The 25858-nt window shown below is 34.2% G+C and overlaps 3 protein-coding genes and 1 long non-coding RNA gene across 7 annotated transcripts in view; 2 read left to right on the forward strand and 2 right to left on the reverse strand.

Moving 5' to 3' along the window:
- LOC125670090 (uncharacterized) overlaps nucleotides 1-25858 on the forward strand; it is a 675065-nt gene that overhangs the window by 134125 nt on the left and 515082 nt on the right. The gene's annotated exons all lie outside the window — the stretch shown is intronic.
- The window catches only part of LOC125670136 (uncharacterized), a 48553-nt gene that overhangs the window by 1701 nt on the left and 20994 nt on the right, over nucleotides 1-25858 (forward strand). For both annotated transcript variants that reach the window (XM_048905122.2, XM_056162645.1), the window contains exons 2-16: nucleotides 301-452; nucleotides 945-1013; nucleotides 2880-2989; nucleotides 5785-5918; nucleotides 8927-9057; nucleotides 11696-11794; nucleotides 12531-12686; nucleotides 17893-18029; nucleotides 18132-18243; nucleotides 20146-20253; nucleotides 22116-22289; nucleotides 22510-22697; nucleotides 23391-23560; nucleotides 24359-24530; nucleotides 24938-25058. In XM_048905122.2, the coding sequence (XP_048761079.1) occupies nucleotides 327-452; nucleotides 945-1013; nucleotides 2880-2989; nucleotides 5785-5918; nucleotides 8927-9057; nucleotides 11696-11794; nucleotides 12531-12686; nucleotides 17893-18029; nucleotides 18132-18243; nucleotides 20146-20253; nucleotides 22116-22289; nucleotides 22510-22697; nucleotides 23391-23560; nucleotides 24359-24530; nucleotides 24938-25058 (2007 nt within the window). In that variant the 5' untranslated portion in view covers nucleotides 301-326. The remainder of the gene's footprint in view (nucleotides 1-300; nucleotides 453-944; nucleotides 1014-2879; nucleotides 2990-5784; nucleotides 5919-8926; nucleotides 9058-11695; nucleotides 11795-12530; nucleotides 12687-17892; nucleotides 18030-18131; nucleotides 18244-20145; nucleotides 20254-22115; nucleotides 22290-22509; nucleotides 22698-23390; nucleotides 23561-24358; nucleotides 24531-24937; nucleotides 25059-25858) is intronic.
- LOC130054130 (uncharacterized) lies at nucleotides 10056-11702 on the reverse strand. The gene is made up of 2 exons (XR_008802411.1): nucleotides 10926-11702; nucleotides 10056-10333 (listed from the first exon to the last, which is right to left on the reverse strand). It is a non-coding gene; the product is annotated as an uncharacterized LOC130054130 (long non-coding RNA).
- On the reverse strand, nucleotides 15217-17089 carry LOC125671945 (uncharacterized). Of its 3 annotated transcripts, none has more exons than XR_008802409.1 (4): nucleotides 16826-17089; nucleotides 16380-16513; nucleotides 15886-16124; nucleotides 15217-15542 (listed from the first exon to the last, which is right to left on the reverse strand). XR_008802409.1 is itself a non-coding variant. In XM_056162658.1 (4 exons), the coding sequence occupies exons 1-3, from the start codon at nucleotides 16943-16945 to the stop codon at nucleotides 15958-15960; spliced, it is 399 nt and encodes a 132-aa protein (XP_056018633.1). In that variant the 5' UTR covers nucleotides 16946-17089; the 3' UTR covers nucleotides 15217-15542; nucleotides 15886-15957. The 3 variants fall into 3 exon arrangements, 1 of the variants encoding a protein (XP_056018633.1); XM_056162658.1 differs by having other exon boundaries at nucleotides 16848-17089; XR_008802410.1 differs by lacking the exon at nucleotides 16380-16513.

Raw genomic sequence — 25858 nt, forward strand, 5'->3', positions numbered from 1 at the left:
CCGTAAGTTTCAGTCTGACATAGCACTAAGTATTCCGTAAGTTTCAGTCTGACATAGCACTAAGTATTCCGTAAGTTTCAGTCTGACATAGCACTAAGTATTCCGTAAGTTTCAGTCTGACATAGCACTAAGTATTCCGTAAGTTTCAGTCTGACATAGCACTAAGTATTCCGTAAGTTTCAGTCTGACATAGCACTAAGTATTCAGTAAGTTTCAGTCAGACGTAGGTGTATATACACGTTGATTAGTTTTGATCCCTGAAGTAAACTATCTACAGGAAATATGTAATTCTTTATTGAGGTGAGAAAGACCTGTTAAAATGAGATATGGCTACCGGGGGGCCAACACAGCCCAGGAGAAATGTTGCACGGAAAGGGAAGAGGTCCATCAAGTTGTATGTAACCACGTATACTGATGAATTTGATTCCGAAAGAGATTATTTGAGCCAGGAGGTAAATTTTTTTGTTGAACATGCATTCTTAGATTTTACTGTATATTGATTGCAATGGAATGCAGTAGATACATAAATTATGAATATTAGGGAATGATATTATTATAAATATATGATAAACCTAAGATTGTTATTATGCGCGTTATTCAATTTGTATGCACAAACCGTTGCAGTTATGAGACTACATCTTTCAAAAAATAACAATTGATTGCTTAAATATAATGTGAAAGTCAAACAATAAATTAAACAAACCAAAAAATGATATAAATTATGAAATCAATGATATTTTTCTAGGGAAAGTTTTACATCTTGTTTTCTCCCTAATTCATGGAAACGTACAATTTTACATTCTTTTCAATGCACATTTTGTATTTTAGAAAACATGAGAAAACATTGTGTAATTAAGTTGTAAAAGTTGTTGAGCTGACAGACCGACAGTATTGTTATTATGCAGCAAATGTTCTAATAATCACCTTGGCTATTTACTGCAAAGGTCTTGCCAGAATTGAAGTCATGGTGTGAAAGTAAAGAATTGACATTAAAGGACAGATTTGTAAAATGGGTAAGCATGATTAAAGGAAGTGAACATGAAAATGTGACAAAGGGTTTAGATTTGTCATTTTGATGTATATAATGAATTCTGAAAATCACTAAGATGTAGCTTTCTTCAGTAGGGAGATATTTTATAAAGATTAACTAATCTTTTCAATCCTTGGGAGCTGCCATATTGAAAAAAATATTACCTCCCTGCTGGGTTATCTCTTAGCATCCACTAGAGGGCAGCACTGATGCTGACATCAGTAGGACACATTGTGTGTATTTTTGGCACATTGTAAGCATCAATGTTAAAATGTCATCAGCAGAGAGTGAATTAGATATGGGATATCAGGTTGAACCTGATGTTACAGAGGAAGAAATTGTTTCTCAGAATAATGCTTCTTCACCAGCAGTTGATTTTAATGAGAGAGAAATTTTCCTTGATTGATGTGCTTGTGGAAATTGTACAATGTAACTATGTACATTCAAGGGGTGTCTTTGTTGTCATGAGTTTGAATATTCTGTGTCAGCTAGATTGCATAAATATACACCAAAAGTGCAATTCTCTACACCCATATTTTAACACTGTGTGTCGAAGTCCTGTTATAATTGATACAGCTTACATTTATCCATGGATTTAATACGTATCCAGAGAGGGGTCTCAGAGGACCTGGATAACAACTTATTAAACAAGTAAGAAAAACACGAAAATGAAAAATACCTTTTGTATTCACATGTATTAAAATCTTAACGCAACATGGCATTTGTGTGTAAACATTTCCAATTACACACACACACGTGATAGAATACAGTAACAATTCTGTTGCAGACATGCTATCAAGATTTGTGGCCTACAGACAGTTTATCGACTAGGTCAAACGCAGTCAGCCTCTTGGGGGAAAAATCAGAGTAGTTTTACCCTCATTTGCTGTGACATAAATTAAGGGAGCATTTCCTAAAGAGCACTGCAATTATGTAGGATTTCTTTAAAAAACATCAGACTCTGATACTGATTCTAAATATTAGTAAATAAGTATTTTTTAATGTCAATAAAGAATATAATTGTAAATTGAATCTCCAAAATTTATCTGTGGTCCATGTACATAAATTGTTATAAAGTATATAAGTTACATGCCTATGTTGCAATACTTTTATGACACAGTCACCTTAATATTTAAAATCTAATGAAGTTAATTGATATGGAAACTTGAAACATACAGTGTACTGAGTAAGTTCAGAAGTTGGAGGAGCTGGAAATATTTTGTGGGAGTGTTTTCTTCTTTTTCTTAATGCATTGTAATTAGATTTGATTTCAATTCTTTTTGCACCAAAACCTTATCCATCAATTCTAATATGAATCCATAAACTTTTTCTGCTGCATAACAGTGACCCAGTCAACAGCAATGTGTCTCATCTACGTCAGAGCACAGATGCATACTGGGAAATAATGGATGACCTCCATAAACCTTTAACTTAGAGTGTTCAATTGATCAAATCTTGTAATAGAAACAAGCAAATTAGATTTAGGCCACACTATTCAGTTTCAGGAGGTCTTTTAAGTTTATTATGCAACAACTATTTTTTTCATGTTCACTTCCTTTAATGTAATACTAAGAACATGGGTATCAAAGTCGCAGTGGTTATTTTTTTTTTTTTTTTTATGAAATATGCAAAATTTATTCAACAATGAAATCTGTATTCAAAACCATTTATATACCATTAATATAAGTGTGAGTTTCAGATTTAAAGTATTAATCAATAAAGAAATTCTAAATTATGAAGAAAAGCATTTGTATTTCACATGATAGACATGCATTATATCATGTTTACATTTGAAAAAATAATAATGAATGAATGTGTATTTCATTGTCATGAATATAAAAATTTTCAGGGCTCCAAATCACCCCGGTATCGACATGTTGATGAACTTGAGAAAACTCAGACCAGCATTGAGAACTGTTACCATCGTAGCACCATGCCTCTCTTTATCAACATCACATGGTAAGAAACTGAAGTAGTGTCATTTGATTCTATTTCCAGTGTAAGGTTTGCTCTATTGTTGTATAATACAGTACATTGAATGATAGGATTATGCCACTTTTCAGAAAAAGAAATTCTGCATAAAAATTGCTACTCTAACGGCCCATAATCAGATAATGATAAATGTGAAGTAATGTGCTCATTACCATACATTACTGAAAACACTGTAAGCACATGGCAAACTCTGCCTCAGTTTGAAGACCCTGAAGAGGTTGAGAATTCAAATCTTGTCCAGACTAGACCTGGGACTTTTAAGATTTGTCAAACATTCTAGAGTGAAGTCATGGATTGAGATGGACCACAGGGGCTATTTATGGTATCACAGCGTTCGGGCCCAAAACAGGCTTAACCCCTGTGAGATGGACTAATCTAGACATTTACAACTAAAATTCAGCATTTTTCCCCTCGAAAAAAAAATCCCCTCCAATTCTTTCATTTTCAAGAGGTACTAAGAGACAATATTTTTATAGATCTTTTAAATTATACTTCCTTTATTTTGCTCCAGATTCAAGACTTTTGTTAAATACAATTGCTGTAAATTCATATGGGTAATATAAAAACTGAAATGAATTTTTTAATCTGAGACTTGGACATACAGAACGTACTAGCAGGACTTTATACAGAACCTACTAGCAGGACTTCATACAGAATGTACTAGCAGGACTTCATACAGAACTGACTAGCAGGACTTCATACAGAATGTACTAGCAGGACTTCATACAGAACCGACTAGCAGGACTTCATACAGAACCGACTAGCAGGACTTCATACAGAACCGACTAGCAGGACTTCATACAGAACCGACTAACAGGACTTCATACAGAACCGACTAGCAGGACATCATACAGAATGTACTAGCAGGACTTAATACAGAATGTACTAGCAGGACTTCATACAGAATGTACTAGCAGGACTTTATACAGAACCTACTAGCAGGACTTCATACAGAACCGACTAGCAGGACTTCATACAGAACCTACTAGCAGGACTTCATACAGAACCGACTAGCAGGACTTAATACAGAATGTACTAGTAGGACTTCATACAGAATGTACTAGCAGGACTTCATACAGAATGTACTAGCAGGATATCATACAGAATGTACTAGTAGGACTTCATACAGAACCTACTAGCAGGACTTCATACCAAATGTACTAGCAGGACTTCATACAGAATGTACTAGCAGGACTTCATACAGAACCGACTAGCAGGACTCTGTCTGGCACCCAACAGTCCAAGACTTCAAACTTGTTTTTTCTAATTCCCCAAAAAGGGCAGTCTCCTAAAACCTGGATTAATCCACGTGAGAACACAGGCACTTGACAATTCAGCTCACACCCGCACTCTATAACATAAAATACTTCTATAACATGTAGGTTATATAATATGTAACTGCTAATGTGGGTGGGTGGATGTGTCAAGTGAATGAGACACTAAAAAGGATAGTCCTTTACTACAATATGTGCTGCTACTATAATCAACCCTTACTGCATTGGCAGTGACCCAGGACTAAACATGTCTAGTTGTGGTGTCAGTGACCCAGGACTAAACATGTCTAGTTGTGGTGGCAGTGACCCAGGACTAAACATGTCTAGTTGTGATGGCAGTGACCCAGGACTAAACATGTCTAGTTGTGGTGGCAGTGACCCAGGACTAAACATGTCTAGTTGTGGTGGCAGTGACCCAGGACTAAACATGTCTAGTTGTGGTGGCAGTGACCCAGGACTAAACATGTCTAGTTGTGGTGGCAGTGACCCAGGACTAAACATGTCTAGTTGTGGTGGCAGTGACCCAGGACTAAACATGTCTAGTTGTGGTGGTAGTGACCCAGGACTAAACATGTCTAGTTGTGGTGTCAGTGACCCAGGACTAAACATGTCTAGTTGTGGTGGCAGTGACCCAGGACTAAACATGTCTAGTTGTGGTGGCAGTGACCCAGGACTAAACATGTCTAGTTGTGGTGGCAGTGACCCAGGACTAAACATGTCTAGTTGTGGTGGTAGTGACCCAGGACTAAACATGTCTAGTTGTGGTGGCAGTGACCCAGGACTAAACATGTCTAGTTGTGGTGGTCTCAATTTGAGGGAAATATTTAAATAATGAGCATTGTTTTGTGGTCCTTGTAATTGGGGATAAGAAGACTGTCAGAATTGAAGGAAATTTAAATGATGTGTAGAAGTGTAATTTTCCCCACAGTGTTGGCGATTGTCATCTCCCCCAATAATGACAATAAGAACACTCTTCACTGTTATGTTTACATCAACACTTGTGGAACTGACTGTAAACTGTTATTTAGATCTATATTATACATAGTGACAAACATTTGACATGAAGTAAAAACATATAATGGAGAGAACGAGACAGGTGTTAATATTACATGAGTTTCTGATTGGTAGAAAGTCCATAGTTTGTTTCTTTTGGATTCATGTTATTTTCAAATCAGTTAATAAAATTTACATTTGAATTATACATTTGTGTATATTTTTGCATAGTATGATAAACAAATATTCTTGGACTAGTTCAAGGAAAATTGACAGGAGTTGTTTTGAATATTTTGTCTGGATCGTAGTTTGACAACTTGTCAATTATTTATGCATCTAATGACAACTAAAGTAGTTTTCCTAGGATATAAAGAGAAAATCTTGTTTTAATGTAGATTTTCTCACTTGGATGTAAAACTCCATATTAAAAATGTTTTGCATGAGTTTGAGATACTACTGATGGATTTTAATGAACTGTTGACTGACCCGTTTCAGCGAATCGATTGGTTGGATTCCTATGTGGGAGGAGTTTCCAGATGAAGATGTGGAGAACTACTTGGAGACATATGGACTGTTGGTGGAGGATCTAGAAGTGATGAAGGCTGCATATAGACAGGACAATATGAACTGTAAGACACAAACTTATTACTGAACAAATAGAACTTATTACTGAACAGATAGAACTTATTACTAAACAAATAGAACTTATTACTGAACAAATAGAACTTATTACTGAACAAATAGAACTTATTACTGAACAAATAACATTTATTACTGAACAGATAGAACTTATTACTGAACAGATATAACTTATTACTGAACAAATAACATTTATTACTGAACAAATAGAACTTCTTACTAAACAAATAGAACTTCTTACTGAACAGATAGAACTTATTACTGAACAGATAGAACTTCTTACTGAACAAATAGAACTTATTACTGAACAAATAGAACTTATTACTGAATAAATAGAACTTATTACTGAACAGATAGAACTTATTACTGAACAAATAACATTTATTACTGAACAAATAGAACTGATTACTAAATAAATAAAACTGATTACTGAACAGATAGAACTTATTACTGAACAAATAGAACTTATTACTGAACAAATAGAACTTCTTACTGAACAAATAGAACTTATTACTGAACAGATAGAACTTCTTACTGAACAGATAGAACTGATTACTGAACAAATAGAACTTCTTACTGAACAGATAGAACTTATTACTGAACAAATAGAACTTATTACTAAACAAATAGAACTTCTTACTGAACAAATAGAACTGATTACTGAACAAATAGAACTGATTACTGAACAGATAGAACTTATTACTGAACAAATAGAACTTATTACTAAACAAATAGAACTGATTACTGAACAGATAACATTTATTATAGAACAGATAACATTTATTATTGAACAGATAACATTTATTACTGAACAGATAACATTTATTATTGAACAGATAATATTATCGATTGTTCCCTACATGTACTAGTGTTAAATCTAAAGCAATATAGCCCTTTTTAATTGTGCCATGCCTTTTTTCTCTATAAAAAAAATTTAAAATATTTGTTAATATAAACAATCGATCTTTATTTCACAAGGCTGAACGTCTTCATATGAGTGAAATATTCTCGAGAGGGACGTAAAACAATATACAATCAATCAATCACAAGGTTGATTGAAAAGTGTAAAATCAAGGCAGCAGGTATTAACTTTTTTAAAGAGGCTAAATGACCATTCTATTACTATTATAGTATGTCACAATGAAAGTGCACCGACATTGTCTTGCTGTGTCAGAAAGTGTCCTTTTGAACATATGATATGTGTTCCCTCTCTAGATCCTAGATTTAACACTAATGTACTGTATATATGTATATGAATCATACCTATTTCTGCAGTGATAGAGAGCAAGTTGTCATTGCAATTGCAGCCCTCAGCTTGACTGTCATTTGAAATAGGCACTTTGCTGACTGAGCACTATTTACTAGCCTATACTTATATCTACTTCTTTCACAGATACCACTAAATTTCAAAAAGTAGATTCTATTAGTGAAATGAAGTATGTTTATTAGAATATTGTATGTGACCCTCTGCTTTGAATGTACTGAATTTCCAGTAGATATTGATGTCAGTATTAAAAATAAGGGAGTGTTCAATTCCTGCAGCTACTGTAAATCAGCTTTTATTTGCATGCAAGAAATTTTTGCAAGGTTTGGGAGAACTTTTTCTCCACAAATATTTCTTTTCAGGAACCAGTCCTTTAATGTCTCTATTTTTATTTTTATGATAATCTCAGTTGTGAATATAAGTCGCTATGAACCAATTCATCACAGGTAAATCACAAAATAAAGTTGTTACGATAAAAGTTGGTTAAATTTACAGTGTTAGTCAAACTTGTATACAGCAATTATGAGAGGCTCTCACATCATATAATCTACCTTGTAGAATTCTCCCTTACTTTTATGCTCTTTGAACTTTTCTTGAATTAAACAAAGAAAAACATCTGAAAAAAGAATTCCAGTAAATCACAGTTATAGTGAACCCCCAGGGTTCAATAAAAAACAAAAGTTCAGTATAATCAAACTTCATTATACAGTAAAATGCTGTTATAGTGAACCCCCAGGGCCAGCGAAAAACAGTTTATTATAACCAAACTTCATTATACAGTAAAATGCTGTTATAGTGAACCTCCAGGGCCAGCGAAAAACAGTTCATTATAACCATTATACAATAAAACATGATTATATTGAACCCCTAGGCCAGCGACAAACAGTTCAGTATAATCACATTTCATTATACAGTAAAACACGGTTATAGCAAACCTCCAGGGTCAGCAAAAACAGTTCATTATAACTAAACTTCATTATACCATAAAACACGGTTATAGAGAACCCCCAGGGCCAGCAACAAACAGTTCATGATAACCAAACTTCATTATATAGTAAAACACAGTTTTAAGCGATCCTCCAGGGACAGCCAAAAACAGTTCATTATAACCAAACTTCTTTATACAGTAAAAAATGATTATGGTGAACCTCCAGTTGCAACAAAAACAGTTCATTGTAACCAAACTTCATTATACAGTAAAACACAGTTATAGTGAACCTCCAGGGTCAGCAAAAACAGTTCATTGTACCAAACTTCATTATACAGTAAAACACAGTTATAGGGAACCCCCAGGGCCAGCAACAAAGAGTTCATGATAACCAAACTTCATTATAAAGTAAAACACAGTTTTAGCGAACCTCCAGGGCCAGCGAAAAACAGCTCATTATAACCAAACTTCATCATACAGTAAAACACAGTTATAGCAAACCTCCATGGCCAGCAAAAAGAGTTTGTTATAACTAAACTTCGTCATACTGTAAAACACGACTATAGCAAACCTCCAGGGCCAGCAAAAACAGTTCGTTATAACCAAACTTCATTATACAGTATATCACAGTTATAGTGAACCTCCAGGGCCAGCAAAAACGGTTTAGGATAACGAAACTTTGTTATCTCCAATAATTTAAAAAAAAAGTTTTCCTATCATAGGGAAATAATTATCCCTTTGCATAGAGTGAATTCGTTATGAGCGTATTTGAGTGTATTGTTTTATGAGTTATATTTTTCTTCCAGCTCTCTTTCTGATCCGAGATGACACATTCCTAAGTCACGTTCCAGATAGTGAAGCTAGCTACTTCTTGAAGAAAAGTCCAGCAGCAGAAAAGCTCAAATTGTTTGGGGACAAGATCTCAGAAAAAATTCCAGTAAGTTAAATGATAAACATGTATGAATTCAAAATCATTTAATAACTTTTAAAGTGATGACTTATCAACGATGCTGATTGGTTGAAAAATTCGTTTTATTTCTCAGTCAAAATTTCGTTCGGAGTTCATCTGCACTAAGCACGCGGGACTACTTTTCTCTGGAATGTGTCTTCCCCGTTCTAATTTTAGCGCTATTTATAGAACGGGATCATTATATATAACGAAATGCATTTGTTTGATTTTTGTTTTTCATTGCTATCAAAAATAAGCACAACTAAAGATATGAATAAAATACAAAATAATTTAAAGAAACAACATACATAGCCGATGACGTGGCAGAATAGTCAACTTGATGACGTAGACCACTTACTGGTAGAAGTAGACATGCAGATTACACGAGTTCCCGGTATGAATCGTCTGCTTTACGAGATCGATAACATGACAGAGCAAGTGGCGACTTCTGATCTTGTAAATATCAATGAAATTGAACTGCATTATATGGGGCTCAGTCAATGAGTGCGTTTTGAACTTTTTCCTCGATATTGAAATGGAGGCGAATTGCATTCCACCGTTCCATCAGCACAACCAGTGTTCAACGTCTCCTCCAACACGATGCAGCATAAATCCAGTCACCACTTGTTATCTTCCTTTATATTTAATTCAGCTTTTAACCTTTGCACCTTTAATATGGTGTATAATCCATTTAAATCTGCACAATAACTGTTCCTGACCCGAACACACAGCCATGCCGTTTTGTTGTTGTTTTCATTCTTGCCTATATGTATTCCTACGCGCCATTTCAGAAACGTTAATTCAAGCTTTTTGATGGGAGAAACTATTTGTTTTTCTATCTTAAAAACATAATTAAATGATAAGAAATAAAACTTATAATTCTTTGTTTGATGCACGTATCAAATGAAACATTGGACGGAAAACTTTTTCATCAATGCGCTATGCGCATTGATGAAGTTTGCTAATGCAACAATAAAGTCGACAACTGATAATTCAATTTTATAATCATAAGAATGAATCAATATATGTTGCAAAACAAGTTTATTAATGGCGGAAGAAAATTTGTCATTCAATATAAATCTATCGACTGCATTCCAAGATGGATACTCATGGAAACAAACATGGCAATGCACTGACAAATTAATTAACTTTCTTCCATGTATGTGTAGTTTTCTTGAAATGTGTATCCAAAGCAGTTGATATTATCCATCAACACCTCAGTTTTTACATTTCAGAATAGCATTTCCTGACCTCGGAGGTTATCCTGCAATATACATGAAAACACGATCTTTATTTCTTAAATACATCGTGATTTATAGTTCTGAACTGTTGTATAAAAAATATGAACTTATTATGCAATGGCAAGATTCCCTGACCCCCACAGAAAATTACATTTCAGCAAGATTTCCCAACCCCCACAGAAAATGACATTTCATCAAGATTCCCTGACCCCCCACAGAAAATGACATTTCATCAAGATTCCCCGACCCCCACAGAAAATTACATGTCATCAAGATTTCCCAACCCCCACAGAAAATTACATTTCATCAAGATTCCCTGACCCCCTCAGAAAATTACGTTTCATCAGCGAGTTTTAGTTTTGTTATGTATATATACAGTGTAACAAACTAATCGTCTCTGCCATGAAAATTTGGAATCGTGTCTTTGATTAAGAAATGTCTTTCAGTTTTTAGGAGTTTATGAATTGATATACATGAACCTCTTCACACTGACATATTGAATGGAGCGCTAACACACAAAATGACGGTGTCAAGAGAGGTTCAAGGCATATCCTCTCATAAACTTTCAAAAACTGACAGACATTATCTAATATTTACATTTTCTCTTATATTTACCTTGTTACAAACTATGTTATATCAGTGTGTTAACTGCGCTTTGTTTCGTCATTCAGCATTTGAAAAACAACAAGCATTGCTATTGAACGAGTTCCTTTGTGACGTCATTATCAACACCACATTTTGATTGCGATATCCTAGTTGGGTTTTTTTGTAATCCATGTGCAAAAATGAAAGTATATGAGAAAACAGCCATTGGTTACAATTGCTAATTATATTTAGGAAAAAAGAAGAGTGACTGTAAATATTGAAGAATAAGCTAATGATTAAATAAAGAATTCATTTCACAGACTGTATCCTGCATTCTTATAAAACATGAAAGGAAAATCACATCTTCTACCTGAAAGTTGCATGATCTATTTGAATGAAACAGGATTTTTTCTGCACATTAATGGATGAATATTGTTCAAAAAGTGACCCCAGGCTGTAAGGAAATGGTGAAAGTCGTTGGTTTTTTTTTTAAATATGTATAATACTTAACCTAATATTTGTTTTTCTCAGAAAAGTCATTTAAAATTTTAGCATTTTAATTTTTGGTGCAGATTCATTAACAAAGTTTTATAGATAGAAATTTTAGCGCTTTTATTTTTGCCAATAATTTTTCATCCGCCAAAAACAACTTATCCAGTGCACTAAAATTATCCGATGTATGTTATCCAATAAAAGTTTTGTTTTCCTCTCAATGGGGAATAAATATCACCTTGCAGTAAGCATGAATTTGTTATAAGTGTGTTTAATGTTTACTGAGAGGTTAATTATTGAATTTGCAGGCAAAGAGAATCATGAAATACGTGGCGACTTACTCTGATACCTCAAGTACTACTGCTCGAAAAGCTAGACTCAGTTTTAGCTCTTCCCTGAAACAAACTGTAAGTTATTAATGTAGATTTCAGTTATAGTGTAACAGAATGAATGTGCAAGGTTATTGGGAATTACTATTAAATGACTTTATATGTTTTTCATGTGGTCATATTTTGGTTTGAGAAAACTGTCTTTTGGGTATTGATATGGTAGTTTGAGAGTTGTTTTATTTAGAACACATTGATTTCACATTGCATTGTTCCTGGATCAATAGAATGCATTAGTATATATTTACATTTCCAATGTTTTTGCCTTTGGTATCTTTACAAATTGTAATGATAGCTATATTTCCCCCTGAATACTATGCAGTTGTAAACATGTGTGTATGAATTTTTATGAAAATAGAACATCTATTTTAATGGCTGGGAATTCTGACAGACATGAAAGTAGAATGTAAATATAATTTGAGATTAAATTTCATTTTTGAAAATACATGAGGGTATGGAGTGCAGCACTTCACGCCGGCGTGCCTCATGAAGCATGCTGGCAGCTTGATGCGTTGCAGTTCATACTCTCATGAATTTCCAAAATCAAAATTTATGCCCCACAAAAAAAGGAATACTGCAGTAATTAAGCTGAAAAAATTAATATATTTAGCACAAGTTGAACCGTAATTTATTATCAATAATTTATAACTCATTTGAAAGTTGTGTACATCTGTAGATCACTAATGATCATTTGACACATATTCTGTTACATAGCCAGCTACCAGTCCTTTATCCCTGTATGTTATTGTATTGACAGATTATAGATTTCTGCAAACAAAGGATTTCATTTGATTTTTTTGGAGAGCAGCCTCGTCTGTCCCAGGCAGATGATATACCTACCAAATTAGAACACTTAGAATACATGAAAACCAAGAGTGAAGATGTGATTGGAAGAGATGACATTCTGAGAAAAGTAATGCATCATCAACATCATTATCATCCTTATCATCGCCAATATCATTATCTTCAACATCAACACCATTATTATCATCCTTATCTCCTTATCATCGTCATCAATAGGGTCTGTAAGTCTCGTTTGGTTTCACTTTCGGTTTTACTACTTCCGGGTACAACAACATGTGGAATATATAAAGTCGTAACAGAGAATCGGCGCCAATATGTAATTTGGTGTATTGTTAAGCGATCAGCTGCATACATGATACTGGAAAAACCCTGCCATGTAGTTTATTTAGGTTCCTAGTCGATGCTACAGTAAGGAAGCGGTGGATATAAAGATGTAGGTACGTAATATTATCACAATTCAACGAATAATCATGTCAAATTAACACACGTGTGTATAAACTGACAGAATATACTGGATGTGTTGTTTAAATATTTCAGAGGGGGTAGGCCTACAAAAGATTTTGACAGACGAACTGATAAAAATAAAATAATAAGAGCAAAAAATTACATGTACTACAATTTCATAAATGGGGGGGGGGGGGGGGGGGGGGGGGTAAGTTTTTCTTCGTCATCGATTTCAACATTTATTAACATCTTTTACTACATAATTCCCTTCTGTCTGAAGAGGCAAGGAACACTTATTTATTGTATCAATATAGAAAAATAACCTTGCTAGGAAAAGGGGAAAGGGTTGACAGGACACTCTTGATACTACTTGCCTTTATATAGGCTCCTGCATGATTAAATTTTGTATTGTGTTTCAAGAGAACTGGCATATATCTTTATTGTATAATTATGTAAAAGTGACGCATGGCCTTGAAAAGAATGATTGTAACACTCATATTCTGTGCTTATTTCAGAAACTACAACTTTGTTGTGTATAAGTGAGCCACTTTAAGTCAATAAAAACAGCAACTTATGGTATATTACTTTTTTTCATAGACACAAAGTTACGAAACCTGCTGAAGCAGAAGCATCTGCTTCAAACGTACATGTAGGAACCGAAGTTGATACTGCTACCAATATATCTGTACCAGACAACAATGAAGTGCATCTACATGATCACGAATATACAGCACCAAACCCTCAACATTTAAAAAGGTACAGTGTACGATACAAGTATTCTAGTACATCAAACCAGGAAGTTACAACGGTTGTTAAGTTTAGTGTCAGGTGGTTTTTCTGTATTTTCTTCATTCTCATTTCAGTGTTATCTAAATTTATATGCACACCAAATACTATAATGGTATTGCTTTTGTTCTTACAGCTTCCCTTGAAGACTATGATGTTGTAAACTTGCAGTGAGAAATATACCTGCTTAATTAAAGGAAACCATCCTTGACAATTGGGAACATCATAATTGAAAGACCCTGGAAAGGTATGTTTTAGCGGTTCGTTAAGGAAAAATGAACAATGCACTTTCTATACACTGACTAGTTATCAATTTCACAGGTCAGCGCAGATTTCACAGTATTCAATTACCGAGTAATTTTAGGGGGGTATAAATGTTGCTGTATACACCATTTTCTGTGGATATTTTTCATATATTCTTGAAATTTTGTTTGAAGGGATCATGAACACTGTTGGGAGTGTCCATTCAACTGAAATATAAAAGTCAGAAGAATTGAAGATTGCAATGGATGCAACAGAAGTGACCTAATATGACCAAATTGATATGAATAGCCAGTTTTTCGCTTGCAGTAATGACAAGAGTCGCCACAAAGAAAAGACCTTAATGTGTATTACACCTAATGCAGCTTATTTCCAATCTGTATACTGGATACAAATCTAATTTGGCAATTGTGAACCATTGTGGCATTTTAGAGAAGTTGCAAGTTGGTGATATATTCCTGGTGGACAAAGGATTTTGTATATTTGACAAATTTCCAAATGACATGACACTTAATATTCCATTCTTTCTTACCAATAAATCCTACTTCTCAAAAGAGGATGCACAACTTTGCTATAAAATTTCCAGATGCAGAATCCATGTTGGATGGGAAAATGAGAGAATAATTTTTTTTTAAAATTCCTTAGCCATATTCTATCATAGTCAAGATATTGATCTGACAAAATATTTCAGATTTGTGTGGATCATGTGAATTTGCAGGTTCCCCTTTTGAAGGAGATTGCAGATAAATCCTACAAACTTATTAGATTAATTGCATGTATATATCTACCTTAAATCTGCACATACCTGCCACATTGAGTTTTTAAAGTTAAAAGTAATGAATACCATATATGCAATATAACTCTTCTACATATTTATATAAATATAAAGCCTTTTATATTCATATGAATATAAAGCCCTTTGGAACGTCTCCATCAGAATGAAATATTCTCGAGAGGAATGTTAAACAATATACAATCAAACATAAAGCCTTTTGTTCTCATTCTGAAGGTTTTCAAATCTGCATTATTAAAAAAGAAGTAAAATCCATTGTTTTAGTAAATGCATGTAATTGAATGATTTTTGTAAAGCTGGACACTGTGTCTATACATGTATACATGTATTTTGGTTCATCTAAAATAAGAAAAACTCTGTCTATAATGTTTATTCAATAAATATACATGTAATTACATAATTTTGATAGATGCACCACTGATATCATAATAAAGTATATGTACATGTGGTTATGTGTGTGTGTTTTAGACTGCAAAAATACTTCATTATTATAATTAAACTCTATCCCACTTGAAAGGTTGACATAATACATCTTTGTCGATGTGAATTATTTGAGTGTCACTAGGAATCCACACTAGCAAATCACAGCATTGGGTGTCTTTCAGGTGTTGTCCTTGAATTTGATGCCAATATTCATATTTTGTTTTGAGGTGCAGCGAACCATCCCTTGCATCACTTTTTCTAAAATGGCAAATGTCATTACATGTATTGATAAAATATACATGATTTACAAGTGCTCTGATTAGTGGTGAAAGTATTATACTGTAATATGCATACTTATTTTGACATAGATGTACTGCAGTATTCAAAATTTGATGCAAGTAAAGTTTATAAAGAACATTAGCAGTTCAATATCACAATGAAGCCTAAGTAGTATTTGTATTTCATTCATAAAATGTTACTTTAAAGTTATAATAAACTTGGATACATCCATAATGATATATATGAATACATATATGTACAGCTTATGTACAAGTATTGGGTACACATACACATAATTGTTCAATCTATAATGCTGACTTACCAAGAGGGAAATCCCAACATTTGCACAGGCCTCTTTAATTGTCATTGTTCGAGCTGAAAATGGGCACTTAGCCTAAATGAAGAATTTCAGGGGTTGCTGAAAATGGCCTGTTGCCCTGCGGAATGAGGATGCAGTTAATTCCTTCATTGTTGTTGTGAACTTTGACTGTGTCGACTTTGGATGTTTTATCCAACTACTGGCGTATTTTACATTGAACAGTTTTATTTGCCTTCTTATATCTGAAAAATTCCAATATATCTACATGTAAAAATTTTATCTTCACAGTTCGAACCCATTTATTACCTACTTTGGGTATAGATAAGATAAGTTTATTCCAATTTTGGGCCCAGAGGGCATAACAGCAAGACAGTTTATACAGAAAGAAATTTCTAAAAAGAAAGAAAGTTTACAAAATATAAACTTATAATTATTATAATCATAATAGATATAGATCCAAACATGTATTGACATCATTTTATCTTTAAATTGTGTACCTGCCTTTGAAAATTTGCTGTCATATGAAGATCGACACTTATACTGCCCCATTATGGGCATACTGGCATCAGACATCCACATTAATGATGAATGCACAATGCACAACACCTTTATCCTCAGATTCAAGGCATATCTATAAAATATTTTAAAGATATTAAACAATCTTAACCCATCTGTGATGTAACTGATATAGATAGGCATATTTAATGCGCTTTATTTATTGAATATACAACTGTACACTGCAGGTGCGTAAATGTAGTTTCGTTGTTCACCCCCCCCCCCCCCCCCCTTCCGATCTCCCCAGTACATTCGTATAAATACAAAGCAAGTTTTATGCATAATCCGTTTTTATTTTCAAGTATTAATATACTTTCAATTGGAATGATTTGAGAATATAAAAACGTATCGTACATCTCTCTAGTTCATAGATTATGCTTTTACCAACCTGCTCTTTCTGCAAGACGTACCCGGCCTCGTCGATGCTTGTACACTGGCGGTTAATACGTAATTCGTCAAGCACGAAGCGAAGAATCCTCGACCACTCCACTAATGCTTCAATTCCCATGTTTATCTCGTTAAAACCTCCACATAATCGATTGATAACGCTATATCTATGTATACCACTCTCTTCACAGTGCAATCTGAGATGTTGATGTACCCGGAAGTTAATAATCTCGCTAAATCTCGGCAATCACATGACGAGACTTACAGACCCTATCTTATCATCATCAGCAGCATCTTTATCATTATCGATAAAATAAATATTTTCATTGACACCAATATCATCATCATCAACACCATTATTATCACCAACATCTTTATCATCATCATCATCATCATCAACAAAATTGATATTTTCATCAACACCAATATTATCACCATCCTTATTATCAACATCAATCAATGATGATCATCATCATTCTTATCATCAACTCCATTATCATCATCACCAGCATCGTTATATTCATTATAAATATCATAAACATCATCAGAATAAATATTTTCAACAACACCAACATTACCCTTATCATCAACATCAATCAATATTATTATTATCATCCTTAACATAATTACATTATGTAATATCATCATTATCAACAACAGACTGTATCAGGAATCTGTGGCTTAATTACTGTGTGATTTGTTCCTCTGAAACCCACAGGGACAAGATATGATACTGTTTTATTGTTGTCCAAATTGATCAATAACTCTTTAGGGCAGAACACAAGGCAAGTTATCTGGTATAGTTGATGGATGTGTAATGTCACAGTATTGCTGAATCGTAATTGAATAATGACATGATAATAAAAATTGCTTTTTCTGTTTTGAAACAATAACATATCTTAAGTTTTACAAACCATGCAGTGATACTCTTAAAAGTCTAATGTATAGGGGGCAGAAAATAGTCATTGTCTCATTTACAAGAAGAAAAAGTTAACTAAACATTACTTCATTGTTGCTTCATTGTTCTTTAAGTCTTTATTATAAACACTTTGTATTGATTTCATAAAGATTGAAGATTACATCCAAATTGAGGATAAGGATGTCCCTATGCTGGTATTAGGAGAAGCTGGGTCTGGGAAATCATCAATTCTCTGTAAAGCGGCCTTCTCAGTATACAATAAAGTACAAGATGATGAGTTCCCCGGGTGAGTCTTATTTCACATCTACAAATGCTACCTGTCAATTAAAGAATTTTGCTGTAATGGATTGAAGCATTTGTCTAATTCCTGAGTTTCTTTTTAATTTAGTCCCAACGGACAAAGATGGAACGTGTTTTTTCATTTTACTGGATCTGTTCCGGGTTCCACCTGTCTGGAGTCCATGTTAATGAGGCTATTAGGAGAAGTGGAGGTGTTAAATGTAGGGCTTATTTAAACTGAAACTTTTTATAAACTTTACTTTAGTGTATGATACAGGGTTGTTAAAGTTCATAGAAGGGGAAGAGTCAGACTGTCATTTAATTTATTGTGTTTTATTGTTGTGTTCCTCATCTTTCTCCTGTAAAGCGCTTTAGATACTCTTGTAAAGTGCCTTAGAGTAATTTGTTTTGTGTAAGGTGCTATAATAAATTTATTAGCTCTTCTGAGCCGAAGGCTCAAAGAGCTAATCATATGGCCATATGTCTGGCGTGCGGTGTGCGTCAACTTTTTGGAAAAAGGGCTATATCTCAAGAACCCCATGGCCAATTTTTGTCAAATTTGTCACAGGGTATCCTTGGCCCAAGGGCTTTCATTTGCACTAAAACTAGGGTTGTGACCCTTTAACAAGGGGAGATAATTAGGAAAATGCAAACAAAAGTAGTGGTTGCTAAAAAGTCTTCTTCTCATGAACCACTGGACAAATTATCACCAAACTTATGCATAAGGATGAGGATAGGTTGTAGATAAAAAATTGTTCAAGGCATCATCCTGGGGCAAAGGGTGTGGTCTCAAGGTCACTTCAAAGTTGACCTTAAATTTTGTTTAGTTAAAACTTTGATATTTTGCTTAGTATAAGGACTAGGATCATCAAATTTTGTCAGTTGATGCATCTTAGGACGTAATATCATGTTGTCTCAAAAGTAGGTCATGGTGACCTACTTTTTGAATTTCGCAGGTAATTATTATTAAATGGATTTTGATGCATATCTTGGACACTTTTGAGCCTATGATCATCAAAGGTTGTCAGTTGATGGATCATGGGACCTTGAACTGCGTCATGTGAAAAGTATGTCACCATGACCTACTTTCTGAATTTTATGGCTAATCATTTATAAATACATTTTAGGTTGTTATTTCAGATACTGAGAAGTTTAGAATAATCAAACCTTGTAAGTTGATGCATCTAGAGGCCTCGAAACATATTTAATTAAAAAAAAGTAGGTCACAGTGACCTACTTTTTGAATTGTGCAGATTTTCAAATTTCACATTTTCAATTTTAGATGCATACTTTGGACACCATGAAAGCTAGGATTATCAAACTTTGTCAGTTGATGCATGTAGAGTCTTCAGAGTGTGCTGACTAAAAAGTAGGTCACCATGACCTATTTTTGGATTTTGACGGCTATATTTGAATATTTCAGATATTATTTGACTTACAATCATCAAACTTTGTCAGTTGATGGGTCTTGAGTCTTCAGAGTGTGTCGACCAAAAAGTAGGTCATTGTGACCTACTTTTGGAATTTGACGTTTATATCTGAATATTTCAGATACTTCTTTTGGAATTTGACGGCTATATTTGAATACTATTTGACTTGTCAGTTGATGCATCTTGAGTCTTCAGTGTGTCGACCAAAAGTAGGTCACTGTGACCTACTTTTGGACAGTTACATTTAAATTTTCAGGTACTATTTGACTTAACATCATCAAACTTTGTTAATTGATGAATCTTGGTTAGTGAAAATTTTTGCCTGTTCTACAATGTATCAGAAGAGCGATTCTAGGCCCATGGGCCTCTTGTTATTATTATTATAAATAAAGCCTCACCTTCTGTGGACTCTAATAACCCGACAAATTTCTGTAAGCAGTCAATAACATACCTAATGTGTTTTGTTTTTGTCGAGGACCAATGATGTAAAAGAAAGAATTACAATTAAAAAGACATTTTATACACCATGTGGCTGTCTAAATTATGTTACTCACCATCAAAAAACATTTAGAAGGCAATCACATGACATATTTTGTCCAACGACAGAGGGTCATTCTAGACCAATTTATCACAATTTTCCTGATTTTTTAGTCTGCTTGGTTTTACCATTGATCAGTCGTTGATTGTTTACAGGACAACAACATTCCACGAGGAGTAGATGCCACGGCTCAGATGTGTTGCAGTCTTCTATCCAATCCCAATACCAAGCCAGTGATATTATTTATTGACGCCCTTCATCAGGTATATTATTTTGACGCCCTTCATCAGGTATATTATTTATTGACGCTCTTCATCAGGTATATTATTTATTGATGCCCTTCATCAGGTTTGATATTATTTATTGACACCCTTCATCAGGTTTGATATTATTTATTGATGCCCTTCATCAGGTTTGATATTATTTATTGACACCCTTCATCAGGTTTGATATTATTTATTGACACCCTTCATCAGGTTTGATATTATATATTGACCCCCTTCATCAGGTTTGATATTGTTTATTAATGCCCTTCATCAGGTTTGATATTGTTTATTAATGCCCTTTATCAGGTTTGATATTATTTATTGACGCCCTTCATCAGGTTTGATATTATTTATTGACGCCCTTCATCAGGTTTGATATTGTTTATTAATGCCCTTCATCAGGTTTGATATTATTTATTGACGCCCTTCATCAGGTTTGATATTTTTTATTGACGCCCTTCATCAGGTTTGATATTGTTTATTAATGCCCTTCATCAGGTTTGATATTATTTATTGACGCCCTTCATCAGGTTTGATATTGTTTATTGACACCCTTCATCAGGATTGATATTGTTTATTAATGCCCTTCATCAGGTATGATACTGTTTATTGATGCCCTTCATCAAGTATGATATTGTTTATTAATGCCCTTAATCAGGTACATGTATGAAGACACCAATGTCACAAATATGACACCACTTGATGATGTAAAATGCAGATACCTGGTAGTCAGCAAAATAGTTTTCTGGACTTTGTCATATTCATGTTAAGCTTCAGGTCTGAGTGAACATTTTTAAAAAATCATCTTGTAATTTTCCATATTTACCAACATGACTTGACTCCCTCTCAGATGGAACAAACAACCAGAATTTGTCTTTTTAGCTCACCTGAGCCGAAGGCTCAGGTGAGCTTTTCTGATCAAAATTTGTCCGTTGTCTGTCATCGTCGGCGTCATTGTAAACTTTTCACATGTTCATCTTCTTCTCCAGAACCAGTGGGTCAATTTCAACCAAACTTAGCACAAAGCATCCTTGGGTAAAAGGCTTTCAAGTTTGTTCAAATGAAGGGCCATGCCCCCTTCAAAGGGGAGATAATCACAAAAATGCAAAATTAGGGTAGGATCATTTGAAAATCTTCTTAAGAACCATCGGGCCAGAGGAGCTGACATTTACATGAAAGCTTCCTGACATAGTGCTGATTCAAGTTTGTTCAAATTGTGGCCCCTGGGGGTAGGATGGGGCCACAATAGGGGATCAAAGTTTTACATAAAGATATATAGGGAAAATCTTTAAAAATCTTCTTCTTAAGAACCATTAGGCCAAAGAAGTTGACATTTACATGAAAGGTCTGACATAGCACAGATTCAAGTTTGTAAAAATCATGGCTTCCAGGGGTAGGTTGGGGCCACAATAGGGACTAAGGTTTGACATGCAAATATATTTGATAAGTCTTCAGATAAGGGCCAAGGTGACTCAGGTGAGCAATGTGACCCATGGGTCGCTTGTTTATATTTCTTTCAATCTTTACACTATTAAATTCTCTGAACATAGTTTCTACAGTCTCTAAAGCATTGTACTTTCCCACTTGAACGGTGAGGAAATGATGGGTGAATGAACACAAAGCGAATGGTGAGTGAATGGTGTATGAACACTGAAAATAATTTGGTGAACAGGTAGAGAATGGTGATTGAATGCAGAGTGCAAATGCAAGCACAAAATGAACGATGAGCAATCACAACATTATTGAGTTTTCATCCATTAATCTTTTACCTATACAACAACCTTATGATCTTAAAACATGAAATTTACCAAATAAATACCAATATATGTATGTAGCTCATTTTCTATGATGATTTGCAGTTTGCAGATGATCAAGCAGCGAGGGTTATGTCCTGGTTACCACGGAAACTTGCTCCACAGGTGCGATGCATATTTTCCATTCAGATGGATTCTTTTCAGCACACGACATTAGTCAACAGGGAAACTAAACCTATAGAGAGCATTGTACCATGCTTTAATCTCGATTCTAGAAAAGTGAGTACAAATGATCATTGGATTCTGTTTTGTTTTTCCTGTTGAATTTTAAGATAGATCAAAATGGAATGATGATTGTTCAGTTTATTGAAGTAATTTATTCCTGGGCCCTGGTTATGCAGACCAGTAGAACATTGAAATGACCTTATAAAAATTTTTGGAAGAAAGAAACCCGACTTTGTAGTGCATATTTTCATGATGTTTTGGTTTTGAATTGTAGAAAATTGTGAAAAAGTTGCTAGGGAAATATGGAAAAACAATATCTGCTAGTCAAATGGAGAAAATCATGAGGAAAGAGTCCTCTAGTAATCCCTTGTGGCTGACAGTGGTTTGTGAAGAGTTGAGGCCCCTGGAAAATGTGGAGGAAGTGGATAAGAAAATTGACTCTCTACCGGAGGGACTTCTCAAGTAGGTGAACATAAAATGTGTCAGTCAACTAGACACAAGAAGAAAACAACCGTTAAATCTTTGATGGATTTTTGGGAGTTCTCAAAGAAAATTTGCTTTTTGGGTACAGGCCTTTGTAGAAACTGTAGATGACTTTTATTTAATGAGGCCTTATTTTTGTGAGGATAGAGTGATGTATTGTTCATGTGACGTTTAACTTCTACGAAATGATTATTTATTGTTGAAGTCTTTCATACATGTAATTAAAGAGTTTATTTGTGAGAACTAATTTTTCGTAAATGATTAGTCTAGTGAAATTATGCATAAATGAATTTATATGTTCTCACGAATAAAGTGTGATTTAAAGTACATGTCTTAGGGTATGTCAACAACAAAAGCAAAAAAATTAATTCCATGAATGCACTGAAAGAAGAGTACTGAAGATCGGGATATTAACTTGATAATTTTAATTTCTTTATCTTCATGATTTGTCATTTAACCCATAGTGAATAATACGATACATTTGTATAAAAAAAATATTAAAATGCTTTCATAATTGAAATTTTAAAAGTAGATTTTCCTATAATGTGAAATTAAAACCACCAGGACTGTATTGTGCCCTTGTAATAAATTTCAGTACTGTTGAATTAAAACAACCTACAGTATTTAAATCAGAAGCAATGGGCAAATTCTCAAATGATGCGACTATTGTAGCTTGATGAATGCCGTGCTGAAGAGATTTGAGAGTGGAACGGAGCGTGACTTATCCATCGCTACGGTCTGTTTACTGGAAGCTTCCTCGGGAGGACTGCTAGAAACAGAACTGCGACAGTTACTGGGAAACTCGGTCACCCTCATGCCACCTTCTGAGTTTGATGAAAAGGGTAAATCGTACAAGTACTTGGACAGTGAAATAAGCAGGACAGTGAAATAAGCACTGTTTTAGCAGTAGTATTGTCTTGATCCTTATTAGTCTGAGTTGATCTTTATTAGTGATTGAAACTCACTGTATAATTAGCTAGATATGCAGGGCTGACTGCTTGTAAATATTGTTAGCCCTGCCAGAGACCTACTAGGCCTGAAAAAATATATGCCATTATTGAAATTGCTTTTATAACTATATTATATCTTTTAATTAAAGCGATAATGATTATGTGACTTGGACTTGATTTCCATAACTTTGATGCTGATCATATAATTTTATAAAATTTGCGAGGTTTGTCCGTTGGCTTCTTACATCTTTGTTACCGGTACAATAAGTAGATTACAGCTTTGTTACCGGTACAATAAGTAGATTACAGCTTTGTTACCGGTACGATAAGTAGATTACAGCTTTGTTACTGGTACGATAAGTAGATTACAGCTTTGTTACCGGTACGATAAGTAGATTTAATACATGTACATCTAAATTTTATTTAGTGAAATTTTAACATGTCTTATTGGATGTCTATACAAAGAATGAGGCAAAATTTTTAAAGCTTCTCGGGAGGGCGGGCGCACAGTATTAATATGTAAACGGGCTGTAACATACATGTAACTTGATGCAGATTGCATGTGTGCATTTTGAAGCAGTTTATAAACTCTTTGTTGTTTCTAAGTATAATCTACCCCATGTTTTAACCCATAACATCATACTTTGCTATAAAATTCATTCTTTAAATGATGTCATTTATTTCATTCAGAGGAAAAAGAATCATCAGAGAAGGAAATCTGTAAACAAAATCTACCTCTTTGTGATGAGAAATGGACAGTGGTTTATTCACAGCTTCAGCCATTCCTCACACCGTGTGGGAAAACGTCCCAAGGAAAACTCAATCTGTACCACCAGGCTCTCCAAAGTGCAGTCCAAAATAGGTTTGTGTGTCTCAATGTGTATTTCATTGCATTGTGTGTGGTGTTCTTAAGAACTTTCATTGAGAAACAGTTTTTACAGGAATGTTAGTTTGAATAGCTGTATGATATGATACAGACTTGATCACTGTTTTTATAGGAGCTTTGCTCATATGCACATTGCACTGGTTTCTTCTGAAAAACCATTTTTTTCTACATTTCTTTTGATAACTTTATGTGTCACTTTTTTGTGTTTTCAATAAAACATTTCAGTAACGGTCTTGAAAACAAATGTCATGGGGGGGGGGGGGGGGGGGGGGGGTGCACATTGTTGAGACATTAATGAATTTTGATTACAGGTACTTCAAACAAATGTCATGGGGTGATGTACAATGTTGAGTTGTTGAGACATTACTGACTTTTAATTACAGGTACTTCAAACAAATGGAAGACGAGGGAGGGACGGAGGGCAAAGAGGATAACTATTATTGGTGGCATAAGACGCTGGCCAGTTATTTTGAAAATACTGACAACTTAGATAGATATGTAGAGGTATATACACAGATACAGTGTCCATTTACATCATCATAACTGTCATCAATAAACAGTGGTATATACACAGATACAGTGCCCATTTACATCATCATAACTGTCATCAATAAACAGAGGTATATACACATATACAGTGTCCATTTACATCATCATAACTGTCATCAATAAACAGTGGTATATACACATATACAGTGTCCATTTACATCATCATAACTGTCATCAATAAACAGTGGTATATACACATATAGTGTCCATCATCATAACTGTCATCAATAAACAGTGGTATATACACATATACAGTGTCCATTTACATCATCATAACTGTCATAAATAAACAGTGGTATATACACATATACAGTGTCCATCATCATAACTGTCATCAATAAACAGTGGTATATACACATATACAGTGTCCATTTACATCATCATAACTGTCATCAATAAACAGTGGTATATACACATATACAGTGTCCATCATCATAACTGTCATCAATAAACAGAGGTATATACACATATACAGTGTCCATTTACATCATCATAACTGTCATCAATAAACAGTGGTATATACACATATACAGTGTCCATCATCATAACTGTCATCAATAAACAGTGGTATATACACAGATACAGTGTCCATTTACATCATCATAACTGTCATCAATAAACAGAGGTATATACACATATACAGTGTCCATTTACATCATCATAACTGTCATCAATAAACAGTGGTATATACACATATACAGTGTCCATCATCATAACTGTCATTAATAAACAGTGGTATATACACATATACAGTG

Source organism: Ostrea edulis, chromosome 4, assembly GCF_947568905.1.
Source record: "Ostrea edulis chromosome 4, xbOstEdul1.1, whole genome shotgun sequence".
NCBI classification, from domain to species: Eukaryota; Metazoa; Mollusca; class Bivalvia; order Ostreida; family Ostreidae; genus Ostrea; species Ostrea edulis.